General features: G+C 37.5%; 1 protein-coding gene across 2 annotated transcripts in view; it reads right to left on the bottom strand.

Annotated features, from left to right (window-relative positions):
• The window catches only part of NME7 (NME/NM23 family member 7), a 250,630-nt gene that overhangs the window by 136,518 nt on the left and 91,196 nt on the right, over positions 1–22,916 (bottom strand). For both annotated transcript variants that reach the window (XM_077761775.1, XM_077761776.1), the window contains exon 8: positions 2,015–2,079. In XM_077761775.1, the coding sequence (XP_077617901.1) occupies positions 2,015–2,079 (65 nt within the window). The remainder of the gene's footprint in view (positions 1–2,014; positions 2,080–22,916) is intronic.

Genomic DNA, 22,916 nt, shown 5'->3' with positions numbered 1-22,916 from the left:
GATTTAGGCTCGGGTCATGATCTCATGGTTCATGGGATCAAGCACCGGGTCAGGCTCTGCACTGACAGGGACAGTCAAAATAAATAAATAAACAAACAAAAAATAAGTCCAAGGGTTTCAAGAACTAAGACCTTAATTTTTTTTCTTGGCTCCGAATTTACAATTTTAGGGGCACCTGGGTGGCTCAGTCCATTAAGCTTCTGACTCTTGATTTCATCTCAGGTCATGATCTCACGGTTTGTGAGATGGAGCCCTGTACTCGGCTCTGTGCTGACAGTGTGGGGCCTGCTTGGGACTCTCTCTCTTTCCCTCCCCTGCGTATGCACTTTCTCTCTCTCTCTCAAAATAAATAAATAAACTTAAAAAAAAAGAATTTACAATTTTATTCTCTTCCCTACTTTGTTTCCTTATTGTTGCCAGAAATGAAGATCACTAAGAAATTTCTGCCTACCCGGGCAATAATTCACACTGGGAGGATCTATTTCATAGACAACAGAACTGTTATGGGCAGTGAATTTTGTCTGAGTTCAGTGTTTTAGCCCACATTCCCACACCTTGTTGAATTTTTAATATAACAAATAATAACAGAATACATAACTTAAATTTAAGTACTTATATTTTGCACTGGAAATTCTACAAGGCATTGTGTAGAGTTATTTTAATTTGCAATTTATTTTAATTTTCATTTAATTTGTAAAATAATCCATTGAGGCAAATGTATATGTGCTCACTGACCAGCAGACCCACGAGTCTAGAGGGCAGCTGGCCCATGACTCAGAGCTTCCTGATGCCCAAGCTCAAGGGCTGCGATTGCCACTAAGCCACCATGCTTCCCCCAGAGGTGCAATTAATCTTTTTTTTATTATTATTCTTGTTTTCCCTAAGCACCTACTTGTGGCCAATGACCATTCCAGGTTGTAGGCCTAGAGTCAGATCAATGTTTAAATCTGAAATTTCTACATAACACATATTTTTAAAGCAGGCTTAGGTCCTACAATCTGTGACTATAACACCTTTTAGAACGTTTTGCCTAGCAATTTCTTGATAATCCTAGAGACGATTCTTCAAATATCAGCTCTGTCATGAGCCTCCCAGTTTTGCCCAATGACTTCACAAACCAGTTGGTATTTCTGAACTCTTTTTGGCTTGTAGGCATTCCTACTCATCAGGATACAAAGTTGTTGGAATCTTGGTTACTGCTCTGGCCCCTGATTTTGGATGATCCTAAGACTCAAAAGAAACTAAAAGCAGTTCCTTTTCAGAGAAAGAACACATAAGTTATATTGGTAAGAAAAATCTCAGCTTCAAAGCTGGTATTTCATTATCAAAATAGGGTAAACTTGCTAGCTTTGAAACACTGTTTATCTGAGTCTTATAATAATTTGTACGCAATGTCTTGTCAAGTGCACGGGTAAGTACAAAACAAAGGCGTGAGCTCTACAGAAGTGGATGCTGTTTGTTCAGTGAAGGGGTCCCTATAAATGCATCCACAAGGCAATTCGGGAACAGCCATGGGCTCCGGAGGCCCAGGGGCATGACTGCCAACAGAGGGACTGAAATTGCTAACGACAAAAAAGGTTTTGAGGGAAAGTCCAGAAACCAACAAATGGCCCTGGTTAGGGGGGAAAATCTCAACTGATTCTCCTTCTCCGTTCTCTTCTCAGTCATTAATCCAGACCCCCCAAAAACTCATTAAAACTACTCAATGCTATTTCTTGTTTGTAGGAACTACATACATTGTTTCTGTCTATGCTCATTTCGCAACTTAGGTCCCAGGAATTTTATAAACCTATCTTACAAGCTTAAATTAGGTGTACCCTTTGAATTTTACTTCTCTCAGTGAAAGATTATATGGGTAAAACTATTTCAAAAACATACTTATTATAAGGTTATCAGGTTCAGTAACTATATCTTTCTATTTTTAATGTGTTGAGTTCACAGGTGCACAAAGAAAAATCAATGTACATTTAAAAAAAATCTCTCAATAGGTTATGACTCATTGCAAACTACCTACCATTTGCATTGCTGAGATTTCAAAACCTGCATCCCGGATAGCCATGAGGATCTTTCCCAGGAGTCCTAAAAATACAGACAAAAATACAATACAATATTGCCAAGGCATTTAGTTTCTTAGAAATGCAAATATTCTACCATCAGAGCACTTTGCTTACACTGTATATGAAGAAACCACTTATTTTTTTAAGGGAAACTAAATCCCTACTATTGAGCATCACATGTAATCATTTGATTTACCTAGTGAGTGCTTCAGGAATATCAACCATTATCCTGAAGATGATGTAAAAAATCTTTAAGATATTATTTTGCCTTTAAGACCCCTGAAGTTAGTGATGTAGAGAACATGCAAATCAAACCACTGACACTAACATTACAAAAAAAAAAAAAAATTAAATGCCAAAGTACTGGATATGGGAGTTCCAAGGATGAGGTCAAAGGAGAAAAATCAAATTATAACTGAAGTGGTGGCAGAAGCTTTCAGGGGAAATGAAAGCATGAATTGATACTTAAAGGCTGTTGGTAGACGGGATTATATGGGTACGCAGACATAAAATGACAGAAGGTTCAGGTCTGAGAAAATGTGAGCATGTTCACATGTTAAGAAGAAGTCAGAAAAAGGAAAAAAGAAACAGCTGAAAAGGAAAGGGACTTAATCCAAATTGATGAAGGCCTTGCATATCAACATGAGGAATTTGGTCCCTACCTCCTGGATCAGTGCTTTGTCGATTCTAGGAATCTAGGACTGATGTTGAGATTCCCTTAGTTTAGTATAAAAATCTTCTAAGCTTCTTTTTCCCAAGTCAACTAAACCCACGTCCACACATGCACACCACTGCCCCATATATTCTGGGCGACCTGGATGCTTACCTACTAACCCAAAGTCACCAAAGAGTGTCAGTATCTGAATTGAGCTTTTATTTACTATTTCACTGCAGCCCAGTGGTGCTGTCCTAATTGTAGCCGGTTGAGAGACAGGAGGGAAAAAAAGACAATGATGTATCTATTTCTCAAATGATAACATTTGTACCAAGAGAAGGCCAAATGATTCCAGAGTGTACTGTGAAAAAACAAAGGTTTCTCAGAAGTCTGAAGATAGAGCAGGCCCGTGCCAACTCAGAGCAGTCAGCGTCACATCCCCGTTGAGTTTGGTGACTCAGCTTTGTCAAATATCCATCATATTAGTGCTGTTAACTTGAATTTTATCCATTTTATAGTTTTGTTTGTAATGAATTTGTAAACTGCTTCAGTGATACAGTTCTTTGCACAAAGGTTTATATTTAGTTTTATATTTAGACACACTTAAGTTGCACTATAATTACAATAATTTATGTCAACATTGGGGGCCCCTTGGAAGATTTTTCCTCCAGAGGAAACACTGCCAAGAGACGGAGAGTCACTGAAAACGTTGAGCAGAAGAATACAGGACGAAATAGCGTTTTAGGAATACTGCTGATGTAATAATGACAGGCAAGCAGTCAGAAAAGGAATAAAAGAATAACAAAGGCTTCTGAAACCTTCCAGCACGCTCGCTGGACTTGGACAGCAGCACTAGGGAAAGAAGTAATGAATAAAAGACATTTCCAAACAAGAACAGGACTAAATGGGACACAGCGTGTGAAGATATAAAAGAATAAAGGTTTCGAGTCCAAGTGACTGAAAGGTTGACAGCACCTTTAAGAGGAAAACAAGCAATAAAAACAAATTGATTAAGCGCCTGGGGAAGGTCACGAAGATGAAAGGACGGACAGCTGACTAGTGAGCTGGGCCCGGGGCCCCTCGCTCCCGCCGCTGCCCTTGGAAAGTGGACTCTGCTCGTCTTTCCCACCCCCAGAGGCTGCTCCAAGGACACACAGCGATGTGGCGTCGAGAACGCCTGCATGGTCGGTGTGACTGAACCCACAAGGCCTCTACAGACACTCTCAAGGCTTGGCGGGTGGCTGTGGGATCGCTTGCCTTGCTGCTGCCCAAGGCAGGCCTTGTATGTAAGTTTCTTTGCTTTTGGAAACTGTCACCTGCCAGTGTGGAGTGGCCTTTCTGTTTCTTCCATCTCTCCCTGTGAGTTCAGGGACCAGTTTCTGATTACACACAGAAAGTTGCCATGGAGGTTATGAGCCAACAATTAAGGGAAAAACAGCAAATTATTTTGAACATAGAAACAGAATCTTAGAACAGAACAGTGATCGGCATTTGAGAAGACAGCATATCCAGTGACTAGAAAATGACTGGTGAATGAGTGAATAAACTCCCTATTAGAAATAGGTGATAAAGGATAACATTCCAAGAGATAATAATGAGGAGTGCAGACAGGTCTCCTGTCTGGAATGAGGAGAACAGAGGTCTGCTTATTTGACAAAAAGAAGATGAAAAGCAAACAAACAAACAAACCCCAACAACAACGACGACAAAAAACAACCTGGGAAGAATGGATTTTAAGAAAATATCTGAAGTTTGGGAATTAAAGAATGAAAATGAATAAAGAAGGGTGTGTAAAAAGAGACGTGCAGGAAATTAAAGAAGAAAAATATTACAAACAGAGGGGGAAATTCTTAGAATAGAGGGACAGGGGACAGTCCAGAAAAGGAGATTAAGGACCGTGGGGATGCAGAGAAAGCCTTCAGCATAAGCAGGACGGCATGCTGACTTTAGAGGCACTTGGAAGATGTGTATCAACAGCGTGTTAGGAAAAAGTTAGACGACCTGCTAAAAATCTGTACCAAAGACTCAGGCGATACTGGATATGAGAATGTTAACCAAAATTCTAAGTCCTTAATCAATAGGAAAAATATTAGTTAGGAAAGAAAAAAACAGATTAACAATTACTGGGGACGGAGCTCTTTAATATGAATTGATACCATTTTGTCCTTAAAGCAATACTCCTAAACAGAGACTACTACCCACCATAAAGATGACAATGTATCAGGTTTGGGAGGTTAGAGAACTTGCCTGAAACCACGATGTTAGTGTATCTCCAAATCTCACCGTCTTTCTACAAGTTTAATGAGACAGAGAAATGCACACGTGGAAGCCTCATATGTAAAATGCACTGGACACTGTAACTCCCTAAGGCAAGGACCACGTTCATTCTGGTTCTCACCTCAGTTCTCATTGTATCTCAGGACCTAGGGTCGTGTCCGGCGTGTAGTAGGTATTGAACAAATACTGTTCACTGAATTCAGAAATAACCAAAGAAACAATCACGGCTCTGCCTGATGCAAACCTAAGGAACTCGAGACTCTTCAGAGCTGACACAAGTGAAAACACTGGCAAATTACAAATGGGTAATTAAAGTTAGAGAGAGGGAAAAGGATTATTTAAAGATGTGGGCTTAATCATCTGGGAAGAAAAGTTCATACTTATTCGTGCCATAAACAAACAATAACCCAAAATGCATTTAAGGTAAATGTAAAAACAGATAAAATAAAAAACAAAAAGAACCCCCAATAAATTGGAAAACTCTGTAGGTGACTATTTTTTCCTCATGATAAAGGCAGGCTTTTTAAATATAAAAAGCGGGGGGTGGGGGTGGGGGAGAGGACAGTTCTGTATCTGCTGTGGCTGAGTAGCTCCTATTGGAATATAACCTTCCCTCAGAGAAGAACTATAAAATCTAGGGAAGAAAAAAACATAAAAATACAACTACCTGGAGGTATTGAGTGGGTTCCATGTTTTTGCAGTATTTAGCTGGGTTTGGGCAACCATGGCCACTGAAAACGGAGTAGACAGATAATCCCAGGAAAAAGAAAAGCCAGAGAGGAAAGCCTGACCTCTGTGTATAAACGCTCCTCAAGTCTTGGGAAAACGGAAGCATTCGTGCATGAAGCAGACTCCAAAAATCCCAGCTATGATTAAAAGGACTAGGGCGCCTGGGTGGCCCAGTCAGTTAAACATCTGACTTCAGCTCAGGTCAAGATCTCATGGTTCATGGGTTTGAGCCCTGCATCAGGCTCTGTGCTGACAGCTCAGGGCCCAGAGCCTACTTTGGATTCTCTGTCTCCCTCTCTCTCTGCTCCTCCCCCACTCATGCTCTGTCTCAGTTTCTCTCTCTCAAAAATAAATAAACATTTAAAAAATTAGCCAAAAAAAAAAAAAAAGAACTAAACTAGGCTTTGAGTTACCACCCATCAAAGTGGGAACAGACGTTGCCTGATCAATTCAGCAAGTTAATACTTGTTGCATTTAAAATATCAATATATCTTTGAAGAAAAAGACAACACCTATAATTTTATAATATCTCATTCATAATATTCAGGATATGCTCCAAAATTATTTGATATATGAGGACAAAGAAAAACATGACCTATTCCCAAAACAAAAGAGAATGATGAAGACCAACCCAGGATGACTCAGATGTTACAATTAAGAAACAAAGATGTTAAAGTTACTGTTGTAACTGCTTAACGAATAAAAGAGAAATACACTCAAAATACATGAAAATATAGGAAATATCAACAGAGACTAAGAACTATAAAGAGGATCAAATAAAAACAATAAAAATGAAAAACACTTATATCTAAACTACAAAACTCACAGTAAGAGCAGAATAAGTTTAAACATAAAAAGAGTCCATCAATCTGAAGAGAGATCAACAGAAACTATTCCATTTGAAGAAATAACAGTTTTTGAAAAACAGTGAACAGAGTATTAGGCTGAAACAATACCAAAGAGCCTAACATACATGTAACTCGAGTCTAATACAGAAAATATTTAGAGATATAATGGCTGAATTTTTTTCCAAATTTGTTGACCTATTGAATCAATTTTTGTGCCTTTTCGCCAGTCTCAAAGAAATATCATCATCCATGCTGCTAATAATCAAAAATAAAGAAAATCTTGGGAGTAGCCAGAGAAAATGACTCACTGTATATAGGGAATAACAATTTCAATGACTGCTGACTTCTCATAAGAAAAACAGAGACCAGTGGACAGCTAACAATTTTAATGTGCTAAAAGAAAAATAAAATTGTGAATTTGAAATTCTATGCCCAGCACAAAGCTTCAAGAATCATGGTAAAATAAAGACACTTTGAGAAAAAAGAACACTAAAGGAATTTGTTATTACCAAACTCCTACTTCCAAAATTGATAATGGGAAGTTATTTAACTTGAAGGAAAATAAAACAAGATTAAAAATAGGATCTTCAGGAGAAATGATGAGCATAATTAAAGGTATACATGTGGGTAAATACAAAAGATTATTTATTTCCTCTTGATTTCATTAAAAGACATATGCCTAATGTGGACACTTGGGTGGCTCAGTCAGTTAAGCAACTCCTGACCTCAGCTCAGCTCTTGATCTCAGGATCATAAGTTCAAGCCCTGTTGGGCTCTGCACTGAAACCTATTGAAGAAAAAGAAGAAAGATTAAAGAAGAAGAAAGAAGAAAGAAAGAAGAAAGAAAGAAGATAGAAGAAGAAGAAGAAGAAGAAGAAGAAGAAGAAGAAGAAGAAGAAGAAGAAGAAGAAGAAGAAGAAGAAGAAGGAGGAGGAGGAAAAGAAAGGAAGGAAGGAAGGAAGGAAGGAAGGAAGGAAAGAAGGAAGGAAGGAAGGAAGGAAGGAAAGAAAAAGCCTACTTAAAAAAATACGTCTGATTAAAACAAAAATTTTAACATTGTAGGTTTAAAATGTACGTGAATTTAATACATATCAGTAATATAACATAAACCGGGTACAGGGAGAAAATGAACCTTTACAACTGAAAAAATGTCCACATTTTATGTGAAATAGTACAATATTAGCACATTTTAAATAGACTGAAAATTAAGAAAGTATACTTTAATCCTTACAAGAGTGATTTTCAAAAAACAGTCCCCAAATAAGCAGCATCAACATTACCTGGGAACTTGTTAGAAATGCACATTCTCCAGGACCAACACTAGATCCAATGAATCAGAATTTCAGTGGGTAGAGACCAGAAATCATTATTTTAACAGACCCTCCATGTGATTCTGTTATACACTGAAATATGAGAACCAAAGCCCTTGAGTAACCACCAAAAACAAAAGGAAGGAAGGAAGGAAAGATACATATGGCCAATGAATAAATTAAAATGGAATTCTTAGAAATATCAATTAATCCAATAGAAGGATAAAGATCAAAAAGGGGGAGCAAGAATAGAAAACAAATAATAAAGCAGTAAACCTAAAACCAATCATACCAATAATTACATTAAATGTTAGTGGACTAAAAATCCCCATTTAAGGCAGAGATTTTAGATGAATTAACAAAACAAGATTCAATTATATGCTATTAACAAAAAAAACAACTATAAATAAAAAGATACAGATAAGTTGAAAATAAATGATGGAAAAAGATGCCAGGCAAACAATAGATATAAGAGAGCTGAAGTGGTTATATTAACTTCTGATAAAGTAGAATTTATGACAAAGAGTATTGCCAGAGATAAATGTCCTAAGCAGCATTCGGGAGACTGCTTTAGACAGAGAGCAGGAAGAAGATGGATGTTCATGATAAAGCAAGCAGTGAGCACAGATAAAGAGGTATCTTGGTGGAGGGGAAGTCCACCCCACCACTGAAAGAAGTACTTACAGACCATGTTTAGAGATTTGGATTTGACCTGACAGGCCAGAAGTTCTCACAACTTTTTGGCCTCATGGACACTTTAGCTTTCAGAAATTATTAAAGATTCTAAAAAGCTTGTATTTATATAGGTTATATCTGTCAACATTTGTTATGTTACAAATTGAAGGATAAAATTCTTAAATATTAATTTAAATATACCAAAAATTCTTTACATGTTGGCATAAGTAACATTTTGTGAGAAAAATAACTATATTTCCTAAAAAAACATTTAATGAGAAGTATAGCATTGTTTTACATTTAAAAATATCTTTAATGTCTAACTTAATAGAAAGCAGCTGTGTTCTTACATCTGTTTCAGCTTTCAATCTGCTGCTATGTGTTGTTTTGGTTAAAGTATATTTAGTTAGAAAATAGTGAAGTATTTTAATAGCTTTTAATGTAAATGTATTTCTTCTTCTGTGACAAAGTATTTTCTTAAAATCTCACAACAACATATAATTTCAAACTTCTACCAATGAACTTTTTTTACTCTGCTACATTAAAATCCACTGGTCCATCTTATACTTTGAAAGAATCTTTTATCCATGCATGATTTTGTAACATCACACATTGATCATTTGGAAAATATTAGTTCACTGAGTTGTACAGATCTTCCAAATGCTGACTCATTTCATTACAGTACATCAGGGGAAAAAAATCACATTTGTTAACATCACCACCAATTTCATCAGAACAGCCTGTAAGTTATTAGGAAGCTGTCAAGCTTAAGGTGGTAAATACACTTTGGCAAGAACATAATTATGATTTTCATTTGTCATTTTACCTTTTTTTGCATTTTTATCTTTGGCAACAATTTTTGTCAGTTGTCATCTCTTTGAAATAGCAGGCTTACTTAATTTCAAGAAAAATTCATGCCAAATACCTAAGTTTGAAAAAACCAGAGCTTGTCTGCCAGTCATTCTTTTATGTAAAAATGATATTCCATGAAAAAGTCTTTTAGTTGAGCTCAAACCTCAAACAAATGCTGTCCCTAAATATCACATATTTCAGGATAGAACAAAAGTGCTTTATGTACACCTCCCATTTCTTCACATACAATATCACAAAGGCATATACTGGAAGGTCAAGAATTAATAAAATTAATAATTTTTTCTGCTTCATCAAGGACATTCTTTTTTAAATTTTTTTTAAATGTTTATTTACTGTTGAGACAGAGAGAGACAGAGAGACACGAGTGGGGGAGGGGCAGAGAGAGGGAGACAGAGAATCTGAAGCAGCTCCCGGCCCCCAGCCGTCAGCAGAGTTGGATGCGGGGCTCGAACTCACGAACCATGAGATCGTGACCTGAGCAGAAGGCAGACGCTTAACTGACTGAGCCACTCACGCGCCCCATTCTTAAGTGAAAGTGGCTTTTTTTTTCTACAAGCACATGATAATTTAATTAAAAGAATAAGTGACTATTGGTACACAGTACAGTTTTCTCCCACTATCTTTTGCTAAGGCACCAGCAGTTTTACCCACCACTGGCTTTGTACCATTAGTGCAAATGTCACATTTCAAAAGGCAAATAAAATGATTATTATTTTGAAAATAGATTTGATCTCACAGATACCTTAAAGGGTCTTTTCTAAGAAGTAAAATGTTTTACATGATTACATAAGAATCATTTAAATATGGAAGCAGTATTAAGCCTCGTGCATAACCAATACAAAGAGAAATCTACATCTATTACAAATGTATAATCACAGTAAACCATGCCCCCATGAAAATGTACCATCTGAACAGAATAATTCTATTCACAGATAAACCAATAGAAAAGTTATAGTTCAAGTAACATTGCCATTCTGCCAAGAACAGTCAGACGTGAGTCAAGGATATTGCTTTTTTTATATTCAGTTGGTTGTGTGTGGAGGCAGAATAGAGAGGCATTTAAGAAACCTGTTCTGTGTTTAACAGCTTGAAACAACAAACTGTCAATAACCATATGTCCTTTACTTTGTTCTAGACAGAAAATGTTCAGACTGAACAAATAACAATAACTATGTAAATGAAGTAGCAAAAAGGAAAAAAAAAAGTGCAACTCCATGCCTTGCAGCAAACAAGTTCAAAATGGTCAAACAAAGCAGACTGCCCTTTTTCCCCCCCTGGCTGATGTTTGCATAGCTAATTTGTTTTTTAATGGTTTGCTTATAACTCTATGAATGTTCTTAAACTTTTTGAATGTCAAATCACCTCTTCTTCTCCACTTCCAGTGCCTTAGTTCATATCTCTATACCTTTCACTTGGATTGTTCAAAAGGGTGTAATGGCCACCCTGTGTCCAATCATTAATATCACACACCCATTGATTGCTTTGTTTTTCTAAAAACTCTTGCTTCTCCTGGGATTAAGAGCTCCCTATTCTCTTTTAAGGAAACTGATCTCACCGGTCATTTGATTGGAATGGGAGCTGCCTGCCATTTTCCTATACAACTCTATGACTATGGTCATGGTCTCTGTGAGTAGTCAAGAGGTGAAAGCCGACCTATTAGCACTCTGCTAAGATCAGAACAATTCACATAGGAATGGGCCTATCACTGGCAAAAGCCAATCAGAGGCCTTCACTGTTTTGCTTTTTTTAAAGCTAGAACCAGGGGAAAAACACTTTCCACTATGTCCGTAAGTAGGGAAGCCCTTCACTGCTAGCAACCAAAACAACCCAGAGTTAAAAATGAGTTATTCTCCCTTGCCTTATAGCTGCCAAAAGGGGTAAAACCTCCCACCATACGGCAGAGAAAGAGGAAGATTACTGAGGTTACTAAAAACTACACAGGAGATATTTGGCCAAGGGCTAAGTATCAATTTGCTCTCTAGGCCACAGATGTAAATCTTGGCAAATAATCCAGTCTGAAAAGCTCTCTTCTTGACCTATCTCAGTTTTACCTCTACATGGTCTCAGTTTCTTTCCTCATTTGTTTAAAAAAAAAAAAAAAGTAGTTCCTCCCTCATAGGCTTGTTATGAGGATTAAATGTGTCTTTGTGTGTAAAATCCATAGTGTAGCCAGTGGCACACAATAGCACTAACAGGCCAGAAGTAGGTAATAATCGTCACAAGTGAATTAGTAGAAATTCAGCTGCAGGCATAGCTTTGCTTATAGAATTTGCATGAATCTATTTTTCTCAGTTCTGTTAAAATTTTATACCTCCCCTTCCAAAAGAGAACACTGCTGCCAAGACATCTCAAGGAGACTGTGCTAGAGTCCAGGTCACGCGTAAGGAGCTGGCTGCACTGATGGAGCAGAAACAGGTCACCCGGGTCACGGCAACACCCGCTACAGGAACAACAGAGCCTGGAAGACCCAATGGTTCCCCAGAGAAGAAAAGTCAATGTAGTCGAAGCCACACAGTGACATCCATGCTAGGAGTAAGTCAGAGCAAGAGAAGAGGGGGAAAGAGGGTCCTCACATGACACTGACACAGCAAGGCCGATCCTATCTCTCTGCCACTAGGAACTCCTGAAAATATTTGCAGTGAATTTTGTAGAGGGCTGGAGTCCAGTGTCTGCAGGTGGGTGCACGCATGAGTAAGAACATTTCTACAGATTCGTAAAGAATACTTAAAACTTTAAGTAACGGGGCGCCTGGGGGGCTCAGTCGGTTGAGCATCCGACTTCAGCTCAAGTCATGATCTCACGGTTCGTGGGTTCCAGCCCCGCGTCGGGCTCTGTGCTGACAGCTCAGAGCCTGGAGCCTGTTTCAGATTCTGTGTCTCCCTCTCTCTCTGACCTTCCCCTGCTCACGCTGTCTCTCTCTCTCTCTCTCAGAAATAAATAAAACATTTAAAAAAAATTAAAAACAAAACAAAACAAATTTTAAGCAACATTTGAAACAAAGTCTGCCTACAAAACTCCATGCAAGAGGAAAAAGGGCAGGATAATAGTTGATTTAATACATAAAAATGTTAAAAATAAATCAAAATCATAAAACAAGGTGGCAAGTGTAAGATAAACCAGCTCACATATCCCCATTTAAAACAGTCTCAGTTTGAATAAAATGTTAAAGCCCAACCATGTTCTATTTATACGATATAGAAAATAAGATGAATTGTATAGTGAACAAAATCAAAATAGCCAAATGGGTAGCAATATTAACAATAAACAAAATAAATGTCAGGGGAAATAATATCTCAGGATATTTTAAAAAGTAAAACTAGAGTATCATAAATCTATATGCACAGAATATATGACATGGCATTTATAAAAAAAAAATGTTAGAAATAAAGGAGAAACAGAAACATACCATTCTCCAACCAACTCTTGCAAACTCAATGGCAAATACTATGAATATTAGCAGATTTTTTAAAAACTTAGGTGTATTCTAAACTTTCCAACATAACTATAATAAATAAAAATTATACAGACCATTTATTTGACTAACACAATAAAATGAGAAAATTTCCAGAAAAGTTAACAACAACAAAATTCAAAATCTTGGGAATTTACAAGTACTCTCCTATAGAATGATTGGAACGGTATTGACTGAAACAAGAAGAAATATCCAGAGTAACAAATCGGAAGAAACCATACCAAATCAAACAATATTTAGAAGTTAGAATATAATGAAACAGGAAATCTCATAGACATACCACTATGGGAGTACTTGGTACCCTCTTTCTGGAAGATAAATTGAGGTTTACCAAAAACGTTAACATTTTATCATTTGATAATAAGAATTCCATCTCTTGAGGGGCACCTGAGTAGCTTAGTTGGTTGAGCATCTGACTTAGGCTCAGGTCATAGTCTCATGGTTTAGGAGTTTAAGCCCCACATCGGACTTACTGTCAGCTCAGAGCCCACTTGAGATCCTCTGTCCCTCTCTCTCTGCCCCTCCCCTGCTCAGGCACGTGCGCTCACTCTCTCCCTCGTTCTCAAAAATGAATAAACATTTTTAAAAAATCCATTATTTGAAATTATTTTAAGGATAAATAAGAGATTCACAAGGATTTACATTGGAAAAAACTAATTACAGAAGTATTAACAGTAACATTTTAAAATTTGTTTTATAAGGTTTATTTGAGAGAAAAAGAAAAGAATGCACCACAGCCACATGCACACAAGCAGGGAGAGGAAGAGAAGAAGAGAGAAAATCCCAATCTGGCTCTACCCTGTCAGCTCAGAGCCTGTCATGGGGCTTGATCTCAAACTGTGAGATCTTGACCTGAACCGAAATCAAGAGTCCAATGCTTAACCAACTGAGTTACCCAGGCACCCCAATATTTTTAAATTTCTAAATAATAAAGCAAGGAAAAGATAAAGAGGAATACATTCCTACAACTATTTTTAAAAATTTTTAATGCTTATTTATTTTTGAGAGAGAGTGTGCACATGTCTGTACAAGTGGGGGAGGGGCAGAGAGAAAGGGAGGCAGAATCTGAAGCAGCTCCAGGCTCTGAGCTGTCAGCACAGAGCCCAAGGCGGGGCTGGACCTTACAAGCAGTGAGATCCTGACCTGTGCTGAAGTCAGACGCCCAGCCCACTGAGTCACCCAAGTGCCCCCTACAACTATTATTTAGACTTTAAAATTCTGTTTTCAAAGATTTTTTAATTGTACAGAAAAAAAATTCAAAATACAATGTTAGGCTAAACAAAAAGAATATAAATTGTACAATAAAGTACAATGAAATAAAGTGGATAATTCCCATTCCTTTTATGAAAATAGTATTATTCTAATACCAAAAGCAGACAAAGTACAAAAATATATAACTACATATGAAAATCCTTATGAGTAGTTGTAAAAATTCTTAACAAAATATTAGCAAGTCAAATTCAGCAACGTGACCAAGTGAGGTTTATTTCAGGAACATAAGCTTAGTTAATTGTTCAGAAAAAAAAAATTCAGTGTAATCTACTATGTTAAAAGCCTTAAGAAAAAAAATCACATGATCATATCAACTGATGGAGGAAAACATTTCTGAAAAAAGTCAACTCATTCATGATCAAAACTCTAAGAAAAAAATAGGAATAGAAGAGAACGTCCTGAATTTCATAAAGAGCATCTACCAAAAAAACCCAGAGCTAACACATGTCTAATAATAAAAAGCAAGAATGCCCATTCTCATTTTTCTTATTCAATATGGTGCCAGAAGTTCAAGCCAGTAAATATAGCAAGAAAAGACAAGACACTCAGATCAGAAAGAAAGAAATATAATTGTTTTCATTTGCATGTGACAGACTGTCCATACACAAAATCCAAACAACTACAAAATACATTCTAGAACTAATAATTGACTTCAGCAAGGTTGCAGGATATAAGACAAACATACAAAATTCAACAATGTATCTGCATACCAGCAACAAATATGTGGACCCTGAAACTGAAACTACAATGTCATGTATAATCACTCAAAAAGACAAAAATTACTAGACACAAGTCTAATAGAACATGCACAGGAGTTGTGAAAACTACCAAATGCTGGATGGAAGCTCTAAACAAAAGGAGTCATACAGCGTCCATGATTTAGAAGACTTAACATAGTAAAATGATTTCAATTCCCAATTGATAGATTTAGTGTAATTCCTATCAAAATCCCAGCAAGATATTTTGTAGATTCAGACAAGATTATTCCGAAATCATATGGAAGGGTAAAGGAACTAAAAGAGCTAAAGCAATTCCAAGAAAAAGTAAAAAAAAAAAAAAAAAAAATCAGTCTACTCAATCTCCTAACTCTGTGGTGACCAGGATCCTGCAACACAGGCAGAGCAACACACATACAGACCAACGAACAAAGCTGAAAACCCAGAACTGGATCCACACAAATACCATTTTTGACAAAGACGTTAAAGCGATTCAATGGAGAAGAGCCTTTTCAAAAAACCCAGTGAGATGACTGTGTAAGGAAAGTTAGAAAATACAGTCTCCGACATGGCAGTCACTTATCAGAAGCAAGTATACGCTGTGGGAGGAGAACACAAATTTGGAAGATGAGAGTCAGGCTTCTTCCTTGTATGTATCATATGCGCTATTCATACTATTTCATGTAATCCTTACAACAACTTCCTAGGAGGCAAGTACTATTATTACCTTCATTTTATAGATTCTTACCGACTATACTCAACGGAAAGACAACATGCCCTAGAATAGCAGAGTAAAAGATAGAACTGAATTAATTAATTTATTTAAAAAAAATTTTTAGGTTTACTTATTTTGAGAGAGATAGAGAATACACACACATGTGCGAGGGAGGGACATAGAGAGAGGGAGAGAGAGAATCCCAAGCAGGCTCCACACCAGAGGGGCAGAGCCCAAAGTGGAGCTCAAACTTATGAACTGTAAGATCACAACCTGGGCCAAAATCAAGAGTTGGATGCTTAACCAACTGAGCCACCTAGCACCCCGAGACAGAACTGAATTTAAACCGAGTTCTGTCAACCCTAAACCGGATTGTGTTACATGACCATAGTCAAAATATTTAATCGGCTTGTACATATCATTTAATTAAATAATTCACGAATATTAAATAATACACGCCACTCCAAAATACACTGCTCTGGTATATTGACTATGAGTATCTTAGTATATTAAACTAATGAGTTAAAGACATTCAAGTGTCTCAGCACAAATAAGAAAAATACTCTGACCTTCCTTCTTTTTCTGAAAAGCAGGAGATGAAATTCCCACATGAAAGATAGCCTCCCCATACTGGTAGGAAAACAACATACTTCTCATTAAGAACAAAATGTTGAGGCTGAGGATTCTGTACAGACTTCGTGAAAATCATTCCTGTCTCCCTCCTGCCATGCCACACACATAGTTCCATTGCTTCCAACGCTTGGCACAAATGCCTCTCTTTGTTCAACCTAATATAAAAGCAGGTTTTCTCGATTTCTTTGGCTCGTCATTCCTTATGAAGGCTCCTGTGTCACGTAGAACTTGTATTAAGTAAATCTGTATGCTGTCTCCTGTTGAACTATCTCATGCCAATTCACTTCTCATCACCCCTGAAAACCTCTTAGAGGGTAAAAGTAAAAGTTTGCATCCCCTACAAAATGCAAAAATACATATTATTTATATATGTATAATTTATCTTTTTTGATCTTCTGAATATATACTATAGAATCAATAACAGAAGAATATAAAATATAAATATATTTTATAATATATATCTAGTACATTTTGAAATGTTCACAGGATCTTCACCCAACTTATTAATTATTCAGACTTTAAGCTTTCCTTCCTTCTAACTATTTTGATGCTTATCAAAATTTGAAAGAACAAGAGAGAGAAAACAATAATCATTTNTGGCAGTCAGCACAGAGCCCAACGCGGGGCTCGAACCCACGAACCGCGAGATCATGATCTAAGCGAAAGTCGGACGCTTAACCGACTAAGCCACCCAGGCACCCCACTACAAAACTTTTAGAGTGAGAAAATCATTAAGAGAAAACTCAAGTAGTTTTAGTTAACAAGGTAGACGGACAATAGTCTTCAAGACTATGACAAAACTGGCTGTCATAGCTCATGATCTACCAGTACAACTCTCAACATCAAAAAATATTTCCTATGGAAAGAACTTATTCTGATACTAAGGTCTTTCCTGGAGTCTTGGTATTTTCCCTTGATATCATAATGCTTATATTCTTCAGTAATGTATACACCTAAAAGCAACCTTGCAGCCAAGAAACACACCCTTCTACTGTGGGAAAACTTGAAAAACACCTTTATCATGAATGTTAAGCTTACTCCATGCAGTAATAAGGTATAAATAGATGAAAATAAAACTCAACTTATAGAAACAAGAGCCCATGAAAAGGACACTCTGATGATCAAAACTACACACAAAACTAAATTTTAAAGAGGCACCCAGGGGGCACCTGGGTGTCTCAGCTGGTTAAGCCTCTGACTTCGGCTCAGGTGATGATATCACAGTTCCTGGGTTCAAGCCCCGTGTCGGGCTCTGTGCTGACAGCTATAGCTCAGTGCCTGGAGCCTGCTTCAGATGCTGTGTCTCCCTCTCTCTGCCCCTTCCCTGCTCATGCTCTGTCTGTCTCTGTCTCTCAAAAATGAATAAACATTAAAAACTTAAAAAAAAAAAAAAAAAAAAAGAAGCACCCAGGCTTTTTGTGCAAGACAGTTCACCATAAATGTCAATGAAGAAGTCTTGCATTTCGTTTGGGTAAGAACTCGTGAAAGACAAGATTTAATCCTGAAATAGACAAGAGTACGTGAACTGACAAAACTGACACACAGATGATATTTAATATTAATAAATATCAGTTTAGGTCAAATTGGAGGAATTTGATTTCTTTTACAATTTAAATCTCGTGAAATAAAATTAAAAATTATTTTAATGAAAAATAGGGCTAGTTTGCCTTTAAACTGTGATTAGTGCAAAGCCAAATCAGAGCTAGAGATTATAAGAGTTTAAATCAATTTCAATAGTGAAATACAAGAGAAATCACAAGCATTAACAATTCAACAGAAAGGGGGCGCCTGGGTGGCTTTGTCGGTTAAGCGTCCGACTTTCGCTTAGGTCATGATCTCGCGGTTCGTGGGTTCGGGCCCCGCGTTGGGCTCTGTGCCGACTGCCAGCTCAGAGCCTGGAGCCTGTTTCAGTCTGTGACTCCCTCTCTCTCTGACCCTCCCCTGCTCACGCTGTCTCTCTCTCTCTCCTAGAAATAAATAAAAAATATTAAAAAAAATAATAATAATTCAACAGAAAGAACTTAATACTAATCCTAGCGCACATGCATAACAAACAACCTTGGGCATAAAAACCAGGTGGAAAAGCTTTCAGTTTCCTAGACAGCAATATGTTCCCAGGCAATGCCCCTTCACTAATAATCTTCCAGTAATTATTTTTTATTTTCTTAGTTTATTTATTTTTGAGAGAGACAGAGACAGAGACAGAGAGAGAGACACAGAATCAGAAGCAGGCTCCCGGCTCTGAGCTGTCAGCACTGAGCCCGACACTGGGCTCGAATTCACAACCTGAGCTGAGCTGAAGTCAGACGTTTAACAGACTGAGCCACCAGGCACCCCAATATTTTTTTAATATTTGTGAGAGAGAAAGGGAGTGAGAGCACAAGTGGGGGAGGGGCAGAGAGAGAGGGAGACAGAGAATCCAAAGCAGGCTTGGCACTGTCAACCCAAAGCCCGATGACGGGGTTTGAACCCATGAACCATGAACCAAGACCTGGGCCAAAGTTGGATGCTCAACCAACTAAGCCACCAGGCACCCTAATCTTCCAGTAATTTTTAATCAGAAGAGAAGATACACCTGCAAATTAGTTTGGATGCAAATGTGTTGCGTTTCTGCCTTCTAGTAAGCAGAAATATTGTAGAATCACTTTACAGTAACTGCAGATGAGAGTTTGTATTTAACATAATCTTTAAAGTGAGAACGAGTGAGGCTCTCAGGTCTTAGAAGATCTCAAGTTATTCCATTAGCTGATCATAAAACCTATTCTAGTAGCAAGGAGGTTTAATAAAAGACAGACCTAATTCATCCAAATAGCATTTCTGATTCCCCACTTAATACCACACACCCACATCTAAAATACACATTTATCCGTACCAATGTCCTAAGGACCATAATATGTAAATTCCCTACAAGGCAATAAAAATAGCCAATGTAGTTTTACAGATGCATCTGCAATATGGTAGCTAAGTGTGTTAAAAATCATGATCGTGTAATTAAGTGTAAGTAAAAGCACGCCCCACACCGACTCAGGAACAACAAAGAAGATGCACAGGATCTAAGGAAAAGGACTCCCTTCTTTGCTGGGAAGGCAAGGGTAGGCTCAGTACAGCAAAAGAAGCCAAGAACAGCTATGTGACTAAAACAAGATAACAATTTTAAAAATAAGGGCAGTCCAAGAAAAACAAAAACAGAGAACTGGGTAGACAGATCGGAAACTGAAATTTTGTAACATTAGGCAAATAGGTCATTAGAAGTCCAGAGTCAATGCCAGGTTACTACAGAAAACAAGTCAATCACACTGTCACAAAGCGACACTGAGTTTCGACACCACGGGATACCGCCAGCTTCAATACAGGGGGAGATCCTTCCTAATTTGGAAAGGGCCGGTCCCTCTTGTGGAGGGTGGAAGAATTGTGCTTTCACATTGGAAGCAGACGTCGTATTTCTAGGAGATTTTCATGAGATACACAAGTGCCGTACATGTTATAATTCATTGGTGGAAATCTGTTAGCCTTAAAGAGATAAACACAATGAAAAAGACAAAAAGTAACTCAAACCTTGGATCCATTAGCTCCAACATGAAAAAAAAAAATCCTTTCCCTTTCTTAAAATTAGTTCCATCATTTGTCTCCTTTTTTTGAAAAGACCCAAAAGAGAAAGATTCTCAAAGCTAGTCTATTGTACAATTTTTAAAAAATAAGTACATTGATCTTTGTTGATTCCGGCTACCCAAAGTCACAGTTGAGGAAATGCACAAATTTAAATATCTACTTCAAGAACACTGCTTCTTCTGTTGATTTTAAGTAGCTTTGATTTCCTCAGTGAAGATCTATATTGTCATTCATAGATAGGCTTAAAAATAGACATAATTCCATAACATGGGCCACAAAATATAGAACTATCTGCCCTGGGTAGGGACCTCCATTTTTGTTCCATTTCCCAGGATAGTCCTCATGTAGGGGGCAACTCTCCTGTCCAGTGGCTCTCAAAACTGTAGCGCCCACTTAAGCAGTAATAGCATGACCATGACTTAGGAACTTGACCTACTCAATGGGACACTCTGGAGTCTATTTTAACAAGCCTCCCAGGTGACCTAGCTGCACACAACATTTGAGAAGCAGGATTGTGGGCCAGATCTCTGAGGACAGCAGGGTGTCATAAAAACCATTCTTCTGACCATAGAAAAGGGTAATGTGACCCAAAAAGCCTTATGATTTTAATTTTCAGTCCTGGTTTTCCTTAATCACACTACTCCTAACCTACACAGTCTTAACAAGGAAGTCAGAGACGTGCTAAATTCTTTTTTTTTTTAATGTTTATTTTTCAAATATTTTTTTTAATTGATTTTTGAGAGAGAGAGAGAGAGAGAGAGAGAGAGAGAATGCAGGTGGGGCAGGGACAGAGAGAGAGAGAGAGGAAGACACAGAATCTGAAGCAGGCTCCAGGCTCTGAGCTGTCAGCACAAAGCCTGACACAAGGCTCGAACTCATGAACCACAACACAGTAATCTGAGCCAAAATTGTACACTTAACCAACTGAGCCACCCAGGTGCCCCCTACTATTTATTTCTGAGAGAGAGAGGTTTGAGAGCGAGTGCATGAGCACTGGAGGGGCACAGAGAGAGAGGAACGGAGGATCCGAAGTAGGCTCTATGCTGACAGCAGAGAGTCTGATGCAGGGTTTGAACTCACAAACTGCAAGATCAAAAATGACCTGAGCCGAAGTTGGATGCTTACCTGACTGAGCCACTCAAGTGCTCCATGAGAGGTGTTAAATTCTTAAGTTTTGTATTTTTGTCTTAGTTTCCTGTACCCTCTATCACTTAATTTTTAAGACCATTCTTTATCAGAAAACATGGAAATAAAAGTGTGTAAGGTAAAAGTGTCTCCCTCCCATTCCAGCTTCTTGGTCCTTCTCCAAGGCAGTCACTGTTAGAATTTCTTACATAGTCTTCTAAGCATATTCTATATATATATATACACACAAATGTACAGACATGACCTTTGGTTTACTGAAATACATACTATGCCATCTATTCTATGCCTCGCTCAATTTCTATGTAATTACTGTAAAATATAAAGAGTATATTTTGTGGTAAAATACGTAACAGATATGCTGTTTCATAAACAACTTTAAAGTGAATATCTATGGTAACCACCACTTAGGTAAGAAAACCAAAATACTCCCAGCACCAGGGACCCTCCACATGCATTTCCCCATCACCGCCCTTTCTCCGCTCAGCGAATACCTGACTGGAATAATCCTTTCCATGCACTTCTTTCTTCTTTCCTGCATACATATGCATTCTTAAAAAATACAGTTGACTTTTGCCTATATTTGAACTTTATATGAATAGACTGAGATGGCATATATCCTTCAGTGTTGCTTATTTTGCTCAGAACACATACAGAGAAGGAAGAACATGCCACATTACAAAGGAATCTCTACATGGTGGGAGTAAGGGATTTTTAAAATGAACACATTTCTGTTTGCTAAATTTTCTACAATGTCTATTATTTCTATTAATATAAGAAAAATGCCAATAAAAGCTACTCAGATAAATTCCTGGCTAAGACTTAGCATTATCCACTTTTGTGTCTCCTTGGTGTCTATTCCTTAAAAGGAACAATCTGGTAGTTCCAACACCTACAAAACCCAGTTCCTAAAGAAAACATGCAACATTATTTATCTATCAATGTCAGATGATTTTCTTAGAGTGATGACTTTTCCTCAAGCACTCAAATGGGTGACAGATCTATATCTATATCGATTTTGATATCGATATTGATATATATCTCCTCACACCATACTTATGAAGAATTTGAGGCATGTGTTTTGAATCACATTAGGCTGCTAATGCTTAGTAAGATTTGGCTTTTGCAGCAACTTCTTACTAGATATGTCTCCTAAAGCAAGGGAAACAAAAGCAAAAAAAAGTACTGGACTTCATCAAAATAAAAAGCTTCTGCACAGTGAAGGAAACAATCAACAAAACTATAAGGCAACCTATAGAATGGGAGAAGATATTTGCAAATGACGTATCTGATAAAGGGTTAGTATCCAAAATATATAAAGAACTTATAAAACTCAGCACAAAAAAACCCCAAATAATCCAGTTAAAAAATAAATGAGAAGATATGAATAGACATTTTTACAAAGATGACATACAGATGGCTAAGACACATGAAAAGATGCTCAACATCACTCAGTAGCAGGGAAAAGCAAAATTAAAACCACAAGGAGGTATCACCTCACACCTGCCAGAATGGCTAAAATTAACACCACAGGAAACATAAGGATGGATGCAGAGAAAGGGGAACCCTCTTAAACTGCTGCTGGGAATGCAAACTGGTACAGTCACTATGGGAAACAGTATGGAGGTTCCTCAAAAAGTTAAAAATAGAACTATCCTACAATCCAGCAGTTGCACTACTAGGTATTTACCCAAAGGACACAAAAGTACTGATTTGTAGGGACATGCACCCCAATGTTTATTGCAGCACTATTAACAATAGCCAGTTTATGGAAGGAGCCCAAATACTCATCAACCGATGAACAGAGAAAGAGATGTGAGATATATATATATGTATTTATCTATTGTATAGAATATGTTGTCTGTGTGTATATATATATAGGCATGCGTGTGTGTGTGTATATATATATATACACACAACAGATTACTCCAC

Source organism: Crocuta crocuta, unplaced genomic scaffold (genome assembly GCF_008692635.1).
Source record: "Crocuta crocuta isolate KB4526 unplaced genomic scaffold, BGI_CrCroc_1.0 scaffold243, whole genome shotgun sequence".
In the NCBI taxonomy this organism is placed as follows: domain Eukaryota; kingdom Metazoa; phylum Chordata; class Mammalia; order Carnivora; family Hyaenidae; genus Crocuta; species Crocuta crocuta.
Note: the sequence above shows the minus strand (reverse complement) of the source record. Positions and strands in the feature narration are given on the sequence as shown.